The sequence below is a fragment of the Phocoena phocoena genome, chromosome 20 (genome assembly GCF_963924675.1).
Source record: "Phocoena phocoena chromosome 20, mPhoPho1.1, whole genome shotgun sequence".
Taxonomy (NCBI): domain Eukaryota; kingdom Metazoa; phylum Chordata; class Mammalia; order Artiodactyla; family Phocoenidae; genus Phocoena; species Phocoena phocoena.
The window spans coordinates 8,020,198-8,031,962 of record NC_089238.1 but is presented as its reverse complement, the minus strand read 5'-3'; the positions used below and the strand labels follow the sequence as shown (position 1 = coordinate 8,031,962).

Below are 11,765 nucleotides of genomic sequence, written 5' to 3'. Positions count from 1 at the left end.
TTCTCCTTCTCCATCCCTTGTCCCAACTGCCTCCTTGCACATTGTCTCAACCTGCCCTGGGGCGGCATCCCTGAGAAGGTGGCAGGAGCTGACCATCCCTTCCAAAAGGTCATGGCCTCTTTGGCTCCAGTGCAACTTAACCTAACCCAGTCTACCCCTTTGCTCCTGGGGAGCCCCATAAGTCTTAGTCATTCTCTCAACCCCAGTGCCGTCTCACATGGAGTCCAACCGGCATTTCAAACCACGAGCCCCAGACTCCAGAAACTGGTGCTGAGAATTTGCCCTGAGACAAAATTAAACCAAACATGCAGCTGATTTGGGGTAATGTTTAGGTCAGAATCACGGTGTCCTTGAACAAACAGGGAGGGAGGCTCGATTCCTTCACTTTCCATTTGGGACACATCTTTAGCATATGAGTAGAGATCCTTCTAGAAACTCCAAAGACAGACTTTACAAAGCCCCAGGATGGAACCTTAGGCCAATTATACAGTTAAGTTCAGAAATTCATTTGACAATTTTACATATTTCATAAATGTCAGGTTTACACGATAGGCTTAGGGGGCTGTTTGATATATATATTTTTTTCTTTTTTTCTTCTTCTTCTTCTTAGTTTCTTCTTAAAGACATTTCATCATTCATTCATTTGGACATCGGAAATGGGCATACTTGGTGGAAGAATGGAAGGCAAGTTGCCTGTTTCACATGTTTTGTTTTCTTTTGTTTTTGCATTTTCTAAAGGTGAACTCCACCCACACATTGGAGGAATCGTCGTTGTTGTCGTGTGGGGTGCACCGACTATGGTTGTGGGTATTTCAAAGAGAAGAAGAGGTGGACAGGCTTCCCACCTGCAAATATACAAGAGGCGGGGGTGAGAAATGGATTTGGAGGCAGCCCCACATCCCAAACACACATTCCCTCTTCTAGATGTTCTGTTTTCAGTTTCGATTGTGGGATTGGACAATAAATAGAGCTTGGCCTGGGAAGTTTTCCTGGGGCAGCACCATATTTCTTTCAATGCCGTCTGACCCATGGCCACAGAGACAAGCAGTGTGAGAATTTGAAGAAGGATTCAGGCATTCTGACACTCTTGGAAGTTTGGTACTTTGGCACCTACCTCCTCAATCTGAGTTCTCCTTTCATTTTTGGGTGGGGAAGGCAGCAGCCATGAGCCTTTCACTGGGGGGGGGGGCGCGTTTCACAAGGCAAGGGGTGAAAGAAAGTAAGGGGGTGGTGTGCTGGGAGATGCTTAACAATGGATTCCTGAAAGAAGAGGAAAGCCCTGATGTGTAGTGGTTGCCCATTTCCATGGTGTAAATACTGCCACCGTGGCTGATTTCAGGGCATCAAGCTGAGGTCCCTGAACTCGGAGGTGGGAAGAGACACTTGTAGTCTGCGCTCATGAGCCAGGACAAGCAGGCTCCAGGCCCCCAGTGCAGGAAGGAATGTCAGGAGGAAGGCACGGTACAAAGAGAGGCTGACAGCCATCGGACGATTCTTCCGGGTCCAGGTCAGGAGAGGTCCACACAGCCTAGACCCTGGAGGGCACACTGCAATCATTAGAGCCCACAAAGGTGGTTTACTCAATACTTCTCGATCATCTCTCATGGGTCTGAGTCATGCTGGGACATTAGGCCCAGAGTCCACTGTGGGATGCAATGAATAAAGAGAGAAGGACGGTATATGTTGGGGTACGAGATGGGGGATCCAGGCAAAATTTTCAGGGTAGAGACAGGTAGGAGACGACACTGTGCTCTGGATCTGTGCAAAAGTTGGGACCGGGATGCCACGTCCGTCAGTCATTTTGCAGAGACTCCCACTCTCTGAGCTGGAGGCTGGGGTCTCAGGTGTTCCCCATTTATAGAGGAGGGTGTGTCTTGTGCAAACAATTCAAAGGCAGCTCAATAGGGAGGTCCAGGGAGGGCTTGGAGGATGGACATGATGTTCTGGAGGAGGGTGGAAAGTAATAGTGGCTGGATGGGGGAGTCACAGTCACAGGTCAAGACTTCAAGAGACCCCTGTCCTGGTGTCTTCTGAGAGTTCTCTAGGAGTTGGACAGAGGGAGGAGTTGAATCTTTTGGGAGATTCCAGGTTCCTTTCCCTGGGCCAGCCTCCTGAACATTGGTTCTTCAGATGTCCATTGGGGATTCCTAAAGCCAGGAAGAGTGACAAGGGAATTGGGGACAGAGCAAAAGGCAAGGGGCCTCCCTCACTCTGTGTCAGGCCCACTGTCCTCCCCTTTCCCACTCACTGGAACTCCAGGTCTCCCTTCGCTGGCCACCTGTGGAGTGAAAATGATTAAAATGTTGAATCCCGCTTAAAGTCTGGGTGATTTTTTTTTTTGTTTCCATGTAGGTGCAGACCTGAGGAAGTAAAAACAAGGTTTGCTCTGTCCCCACCCCCTCTCCCCCACCTTCTTTCTCTGGGGGCATGGGTGCGTCCATGTGCTTTCTCTGTCTGGTCACCGTCTTTTCCATGATATCTCCCTAAAGCCAATTAGGCAGGGACATGGGCTCCAGACGGCCAGCTTCCACCTGCTGTTACCTCACTGGGCCCCTCCCTCGCTGCAAGGGAGTGATGACCATGCTTCTTGCCTCAGTGGTCCATGTGAGGTTTATTTATTTATAACTGCGTTGGGTCTTGTTGCTGCATGCGGGCTTTTTCTAGTTGCAGCGAGCGGGGGCTACTCTTTGTTGCGGTGCACAGGCTTCTCATTGAGGTAGCTTCTCTTGTCGCAGAGCACAGGCTCTAGGCACACGGGCTTTAGTAGTTGCGGCACACGGGCTCTGTAGTTGCGGCTCATGGGCTTAGTTGTTTCGTGGCATGTGGGATCTTCCCAGACCAGGGATCGAACCCATGTGCCCTGCATTGGCAGGCAGATTCTTAACCACTGCGCCACCAGGGAAGTCCCGGTCCATGTGAGGTTCAAGCCCTCCTCATCAGCCTCTAGACCTCTGCAGCTTCATCTCACACTCCTCCTTTCCCCTTCCATCCTTGCCACTTTCGATTTCCCACCCTTTCTCTTCCATCTCTCTTCTTTTCTCTTTCCTTTTTTTCTTTTCCCGTCCTGACTATTGAGTCTCAGTCTCCCAGGTCCCCATTTCTTTTAGATGATTTTTGTCTTTTTCTTTCTTTCCCCTTATTCTCTTTTCCTTAGTCTTTGCCTTTCTGTTTCTCCAACTCCAAGTCATCAAGCTCTTCTTCTGTCCCTGTCAATCGCTGTGCCCTGGGTTAAAATGTGTGTGTGTGTGTGTGTGTGTGTGTGTGTGTGTGTGTATCAAACACTGAATTGGTGAGGTCAGACAAACTTTCTCTCTGAGCCTGGCTCAGCCACTTCTGGTCCTATGACCTTGGGCAATTAGTTTCTCCCAACCTCAGTTTCCCCATCTGTAACATGAGGCATTGAGAAGACCTACCTCAAGAGAATTTAATGACATCATATGTTAAGTACTTGGTCCTGAAGCCTGGTCCATGCTAAGAACCCAGTAAGCGCTTATTTATTTTTATGGTAAGATACACATCGCATGTAATTGACCATTATTAAATTTTAAAGTGTGCAACTCAGTGGTATTAAATACATTCACAGAAGAAACAAGGCATGCAAAGCTATATATCATGTGAATCCATTTATATGAAAAGTCCAGAATAGGTAAATCCATAGAGATGGAAAGCAGATTAGAGTTTGCCAGGGGCTGGGGGAGGGGGGGAAACTGGGGAGTGACTGCTTAATGGGTGAAGGGGTTTCTCTTTGGGGTGATGAAAAAGTTCTGGAATTAGATAATGACCCAGCAATTCCACTTCTAAGTATATACCCCAAAGAATTGAAAACAGGTGCTCAAACAAAAACACGTGCACTCGTGTTCATAGCAGCACTATTCACAATACCCCAAAGGATGGAAACAATCCAAATGCTTACCTTGAAGACATTATGCTAAATGTTTATCTTAACCTAAAATGTTTCCTGAAATTCTACTTGCGCCACGCATAGCACCTTTATTCACAATGGCCTCAAACTGGAAACAATCCAAACGTCCATTAACAGGTGAATGGCTAAAAAACTGGTGCAACCAGACAATGGAATACTCCTCAGTGGAAGAAACCAGGCTCAAAGCAGAGTCCATATGATATGATTCCACTTACACGAAATTCTAGTAAAGATAAAACCATAGTGGCCGAAAGTGAATAGTGATTGCCAGGATCTAGGGAATCAGTGGATTAGATTCACCGCAAAGGGACAAAAGGGGCCCTTTTTGAGGTACTAGAAATATTCTATATCTTGACTATGGTGGTATTTTCACCCCTGTATGTGATTGCCCAAATTCATCAAGTTGTATGGTTAAAATAGGTGGAATTTATAGTATGTAAATTATAACTCAATACATTGGAAGGGAAAGAAAAGAAAAAATTTACTGAGCAGGTACTATTTGCCAGGACTGGAGAAAGCCAGTCCTAACTCTTTCAATTCTCAAAACAATCCACCAGAAAGATGCTATTATTATCAGATCGATGCTGTGATTATTCTCACTTCACAGATGAGCAAACTGAGGCAAAGGGAGGTCAGGTGACCTGCCCAAGGTCCCACAACTAAGAGGAGGTAGAACTAGGATTATAGTCCTTGTGTTAGGATGCAGACCTTCAGGACGTTCCTGACATTTCCCCCTTCCTCCCCATTTTTGATCCTGTCACTCTCGCTTCTTTCTTGCCTGTCTCTTTCTTCTTTGGTCTCAAGCTCAAGGGTATTTCTCTCTTCTCTTTTCCTTTCTTCGTCTCTCTCCTCACCCCCATACGTCTCTGACCTCCCTCGTGTTCCTCCTGATCTCTGAGCCCCTCCCTGGATGTTTCCTCTGTCCCTGAACAGGACTAATTTAGCAAATGCTCCAATCCTCTTATGATGGTCCAGCCTCAGCAGAACGGCAGGAGAATTAGCGGGGATTAGACACAGACGCATGACCCATGGGGGAAAGGTACTTTGTGGAGACAACTGAATTTTAACCAAGTGAAGCCCTCCTCCACCCTTATCCCCTCCATGTGAAATCATGCCCGGGACACACAATGATAATAAAATCACAGCTAAACTCTTTACGGAGCTCTTTACTATGTGCCAGCCACTTCTCCCGTATTAAATTTCATTACAACCTCACGAAGTAAGGGCCACCCCCCCACCTCCCCTGTTTTATGGCTCAGGAGGGGTTAAGTCACCTTCCCAAGATGATTGGGATCCTGTTCCAGCCATCCCGGTGCTTTTCAAGTTAAAGATGAAGAAACAGAGACTGCGAGATGAGAATGGAATGGCCCTGGGACCACACAGGCTGCAGACGCGCCCCCTGTTTGGTGACTTCAGAGATGATGCTTTCAGCCCCTCAAAATATGGAGAACATGAAAAAGAGGGAAAGAAGTCAAGAGGGTGCAGAAACAGAGCAGAAAATACGTTCTGAGAAAGAGGAACAGAAAGCAGAGCAGAGGAGGAGACTCATTAGGGAAAGAAATGACAAGACAGATGTCAGGAGGGGGAGTGTGTACAAGGTATTATTTCTTCTTTAACTATGTGATAGAATTCAACAGTGAAGCATATGAGCCTGGAGGAGTTTTTTTTGAGGAAGGTTAATTATGTATTTCATTTATTTAACATACATGTAATTGTTCATATTTTTAAATTTCTTTCTGTGTCAGTTTCAGAAAGTTGTATTTCTCCAGGAGTTTGTACATTTCCTCTAAGTTGCCAAGTTTATTGGCATACACTTGTTCATAATATCCTAATTTCCATTTGATTTATCTATAGTATTAAGTGATATGTCAGACATCAGATAAGAAGGAAGATTAAAATCAACCATCTTTAACATCATCTCAATAAGTTAGAAATGAGGGAATAAAGATGAGAGCAGAAATTAATAAAACTAAAAATGTACAACAGAAGAAACAACAAAGACGTAAGTTTTGTTAGAGACTGATAAAATCAATAGCTCCTGAAGTGGCTGGGCCCGTGGGCCGTGGCCGCTGGGCCTGCACGTCCGGAGCCTGTGCTCTGCAACGGGAGAGGCCATGGCGGTGAGAGGCCCGTGTACCACAAAAAAAAAAAAAAAAAAATCAATAGCTCCTGAAAAGACTAAGAGAAAAAGAAAGAAATTACCAATATAAAGAAGGGAAGGGGACATTACTAAAGATCCTACACTAAAAACATTAATGATCATAAGAGGATATTGTGAACAATTTTATGGCAAGAAATTTGAAAATTTAGATGACAAGATCCTAGGAGAACACAACTTACCAAGGCAAGAACCCACAAAAATAGAAAATCTGAATAGTGCTATTAAAGAAGAGTAATCCGTAATTTAAGTTTTTCACACAAAGGACACTTCATGCCCATTTGTCTTCACAACAAATTCCACAAAACAATTGAGAAAGAAATTACATTGGTTTTATGCAAACTTCCAGAGAATTGAAAGAGAAGGAACATTTTTCCTTTTATGAGGCCTGCGTAACCTTGATATCAAAAACATGGCAAGAACATTAAAATAAAGGAAAATTATAGGTCATGAGCTTAGATATAGAAACCTTAGACAAAACATTACTAAATGGAATACAGCATATATTACAGAGGAGGGATAATACCTGACCAAGCTGAGTTTATTCCAGGAATGCAAGGATGGCTTAATATTAAAAAACCAAGGAAGGTAATTTGACACATTAATATAATAAGGAGAAGATAATATCATTTCAATATATGCAGGGGAAGCATTTGATAAAAGTCAAAATCCATTTTTAAGCCATTTTAAAAATTATTTATTTATTTATTTGGCTGTTCCGAGTCCTAGTTGCAGCACATGGGATCTCCGTTGCTGCATACAGGAGCTGTGCTGCAGCATACGGATCTTTAGTTGTGGCATGTGGGATCTTTAGTTGCAGCATGAGAACTCTTAGTTGTGGCATGTGGGATCTAGTTCCCTGACCAGAGATCGAACCCAGGCCCCCTGCATTGGAAGGGTGGAGTCTTAGCCTCTGGACCACCAGGGAAGTCCCTCAAAATCCATTTTTGACTAAAAAGAACAAACTCTTAGAAAAGAGGAACAGAAGCAAATACCTTAAGTTAATAAAGCGTATCTGCAAAAAATCTCATAGAAAACATTATGTTTCATGTTTTCTTTTGTTTTGTTTGTTTTTTGCGATACGCGGGCCTCTCACTGTTGTGGCCTCTCCCGTTGCGGAGGCTCCGGACGCACAGGCTCCGCGGCATGTGGGATCTTCGCGGATCGGGGCACGAACCCGTGTGCCCCGCATCGGCAGGCGGACTCTCAACCACTGCGCCACCAGGGAAGTCCAATCCTGGTGCTTTCTTGATGGTCTCTGGCCGACTGTATTGGCAGCAATCACCAAGTCTGTCTCAAAAACAAACCTAAACTCCCAAAACATGAGAAAACCAGATTCCCAAACCCCTCAGCTACCAATTCAAGGCATGGAGCCTCTTCTCAATCTTTGCTCATCTAGGGACTTCCCTGGTGGTCCAGTGGTAAAGAATCCGCCTTCCAATGCAGGGGACGCGGGTTCGATCCCTGGTTGAGGAACTAAGATCCCACAGGCCACGGGGCAACTAAGCCCGCTCACCACAACTACTGAGCTCGCACGCCTCAACTAGAGAGCCTGCGTGCCACAACTACAGAACCCACATGTCCTGGAGCCTGCGTGCCACAGCTAGAGAAGAGAAAACCTGCACGCCACTACTAGGGAGAAGCCCGCGTGCCAAAAGAAGAGCCCACTCGCCGCAACTAAGACCTGATGCAGCCAAAAAGATATATATATATATATCTTTGCCCAGCTAGACATCACAATGTTCCATTTAATTTCCTTTAAAAAGTAGGGAGGGCTTTATCTACCTTGGTGCAAGGTGGACGGAAGAAAAATCTCCCATGAGAATTCATAACCACGAGCCAGTTATTCATACCATTTGTGCCCTAAATTTACTCTTCCTATGTGGGGAAAAAAATCTAGAGCTAAGAATTGAGTTTAAAGTGCTCCTGGTGTGTAATCCCCAAGGCAAACGGCAGAAGCAAATTTAAATCCTTTTAACCCAAAACTTTGTTGCATGTTCGAATTTCTAAAGTTTAATGGGGAAAAAAAAAAAGGCAGCAAGTATGTATAAATTCCAAAATGGTAGTGTGGGAAAAATGGGTTGAAAAAAAAAAAATCTAAGGGAAAAAACCACACACAAAAAGTAGGGAGACTGTCGGGGGGGTAGTGGGGAGGGCAAGGGAAAGATTGGGAGTCTGGGATTAGCAGATGCAAACTATTATATATAGAATGGATAAACAACAAGGTCCGACTGTATAGCACAGGGAACTGGATTCAGTATCCTGTGATAAACCATAATGGAAAAGAATCTGAAAAACAATGTCTATATATGTATAACTGAATCATTGTGCTGTAGAGCAGAAATTAACACAACATTGTAAATCAACTATACTTCAATAAAATAAAATTTAAAAAAGTAGGGAGAAGGCGGCCTCGAGTCACGTCTTACAGATCAAGGACATTACTAGATTCTCCCCTGTCGACAGCAGCACCATCGACTGTCTCGGTGACCAATGTGTTCCCAGCTGCCCAAGGAGCAGAAAAGATGTACAATTATGGCTGAATGTTGTCAAAAAGGAGCAGGGTAAATGGCAGGACGCCCACGTGAGCAACAGAGAGTGACGTAAATCGAATAACAAGTTCTCTCTGCTTTGTTTCACGTTGTACTTGATCACTTGTTTCATTGTCATCTCCCACTGATGATAAGAAAAGTCCCCTGGGGATGAGCATATTAAGCTGTGTCCCCCCCTGACCCCAGGAGACCCTGGCACGACCCAGGACTTCAGTCTGATGTTTAGCTCCAGGTCTATGCAGCCGGGAGAGGCAGAAAGCTGGGCTCCTGAGACCCAAGATCCTGAGTCACACAGGCAATCCAGACCCAGTTCATTCATCCCAAAAGGGAAGAGGGCAGGACCCAGGCTGTCTTAACACACAGGGCTATTAGCAGCTCCCAGGAAAGGCCCAGCGAGTAGTAGCTGCTCAATAAAGAAAGGATTAATCAATGATTGCATCTCCTGCAAGGGAGTGAGTCTGAGGGTGGGGCAAGACAGGGTGGGTTCCAGGACCCGTAGGGTGTGCCCAGGTGGGCACAGCATAAAGCTGGGATGTAAGCCCCAGGCCCTGTGAGCAGAGCCTCAGATGCAGACGCAGAGCAGCAGTGAGGAGGAAGCGAGAACCCAAGTCGCTCATGGGTGAGTCTGGGCCGCCAGGAGGGCTCTGGGCCGGCGGTGGGGTTGTGCAAGGGGTGTCCTAGGGCCAAGGCTGGGAGGCCTCCTGGGCATCCAGAGAAGGGCTCAGCTGTCTGAGAGCGCTTCTTGCGCTGTGCTGTGGGGAGGGCTTAGCGGAGTCTGGGGAATGGAATTACATTACTGGGGTGAGATGAGCAGAGAGCCTGGCACGCAGTGGTCCCCTGTAAACGTCAGGGTGGCTCCAGCCCTTGGATGGGAGAGGGGGAGCCCTAAGGAGCCTGTCCTGCGTGCCTTCCCAGGCTGGGAGACCTGGAGTACTCCAGGAGCTGTGATCAGGCCCATTTCAAAGCTGTGTTCACTGAGGCCCAGAGAGGTACAGGGGCTGGGGCTGAAGTACAGAGAACTTGAGTCTGACCAAGAACATCTGGTCCCGATGCCTCAGGCTTCTCCACGCACTGCCTGCCGCCCTCAGGCCTGAGCCCCCTCACAAGGCGCTCCAGCTGCTCACAAGGGCCTGGCGCAGGTAGGGAGAGGGTGCCAGGCGGGCTGGGGGCTGTTGCTGGGGCTCATGTGACCCTGCTTCCCCCTTGGCCAGGCCCCACACGGAGTTCAGGACCCCCAAAGAGGAAGCGGCAGGAGCGCACGGTGTACACCAAAGAGCAACTGGACGTGCTCAAGGAATACTTCCAGAAGAATGAGTACCCCGGCTACCAGGACCGCCTGCGCCTGGCGACCAGGCTCAGCCTAGAGGAGCACAAACTGCAGGTCTGACGCGCCCCCCACCAGGCCCCGCCCTTCCCCGCCCCCCGCAAGACGCGCTCCCACCTCGCCGCCTATCAAGTGCCCTGCCCCTGGGCCACCTTTCCGCCCTCTCCGCTCTGCAGGAGGGGATCAGCAAGGCCAAAGGGGTCCGGTGCTGCCCTGGGTCACGCAGCAAGCAAGGGGTCTCCCGGGTGCGGACCCAGGGCTGGACCCCGAGTCCGCCTCAACCCTGTGCCATACAAGCCCTCCAACCCCACCCGGCCGGGACTGACGCCCCCCGTGGTCTCCCCGTGCCCAGACCTCAGGGCCTCTGAACCCGCGAACCTCTCGGGCAGACCCCTTCCTGGGCCCCAGGCCCTCCTGCCCTCTGCACCCCTCCCCGGCGGCCTCCTGAACACCACGGGCAACAAATTAGGTCTGGCAGGGGGAGGGGGAGGGATGGCCGGTTTCTCACCGGGACGGGGCGACTTCACACCCGGGGCAGAGGAGAATGCGCGTAGCCTCTTGCCTCTTACGCCTCGTCCCGGTCCCCTGTGTACCCAGGTGTGGTTCAAGAACCGCCGGGCCCAACGCTCCCGGCTGGAGCGACTGGCCAAGGGCCGAAGCCAGAGGGCCCGCGATGCTCCCACGGACCCCGGGATCCCCTGCGCCCCCGGCCCCGCGCCTGCCCCTGTCATTGCCGCTGCCGCCGCAGTTGCCGGCCCCGCATTCCCAGACTGCCCGGGATTCCGCAGCCTGCCTCCGCGCAGCCCCGCGGGGATGCTCCCAGAGCCAGAGCCCAGCATCTGCAGCCACGGCCGGGCCATGTGGGCCCCGGCACAAGGCGCCCAGGCGCCCGTCCAGGCTGCTTCAGCCCCGGCCCCGGCCCCAGTCTGGCCTCTGGACCCCTACGCCCCCAACTTTGGCCCAGATCCTTTTCCAATTCCAGTGATATTCTCACGCCAAGACCCTTCCTTGCCGACGTCTGGGTACCAAACAGAAGATAGCTTTGTGGATGAGAACGACTTAGGCCCCGGCCGGTTACTGAATTTATAGGGTCATCTTTCTCCGCAAAGTCCTGCAGACCCCGCGAGGCCAGAGAGAACTAGCGCGTTATGGGCGCGGATGCGGGAAGCGGTGGCCGCTTGTCTTCACAGCTCGTTACTCTCAGCCACTTGTCCGCACCTCCCTTGATCCAGCCTGGGGAGGGGGCATTTTTGCGTCCCTGTGAGGCCATCACGGGTCGCGCAGCTCTGAATGTCGTCCCCCCCGTTAGTATTTGGGGGGCACGTGGGCATTTCTGTCAATGCCTCAGTCAGAGGTGGAATTACTTTCGCAGTGTACATTTCGCTTTCGTGGATGCTCCCAAGAACTTTCTATAGGACCTTCACCGGCCTCATAGTGAATTTAATTAAAATCGCGTTAAATCTTTACCTTCCCTGGATGTCTAGAAATTTTTGTTTTGGCTTGTACCTACCCTTGCTTGTAGTTTCAAATAAGTGTGAATTTGAAAAGGTGCATTAGGGCTTCCCTGGTGGCGCAGTGGTTGAGAGTCCGCCTGCCGGTGCAGGGGACGAGGGTTCGCGTCCCGGTCCGGGAAGATCTCACATGCCGCGGAGCGGCTGGGCCCGTGAGCCATGGCCACTGAGCCTGCGCGTCCGGAGCCTGTGCGCCGCAACGGGAGAGGCCACAACAGTGAGAGGCCCGCGTACCGCATAAAAACAAAACAAAACAAAAAAAATGCATTAAATCCATAAGCGGTTTTGGAATTAATTG

General features: G+C 49.1%; 1 protein-coding gene across 1 annotated transcript; it reads left to right on the top strand.

Annotated features, from left to right (window-relative positions):
• The first annotated feature begins 6,036 nt into the window (after positions 1-6,036).
• LOC136140195 (tetrapeptide repeat homeobox protein 2-like) lies at positions 6,037-11,183 on the top strand. The gene is given in 4 exon segments (XM_065898277.1): positions 6,037-6,042; positions 9,191-9,251; positions 9,844-10,013; positions 10,554-11,183. Coding segments are annotated over 4 exon segments (867 nt in total).
• The last annotated feature ends 582 nt before the right edge of the window (positions 11,184-11,765 follow it).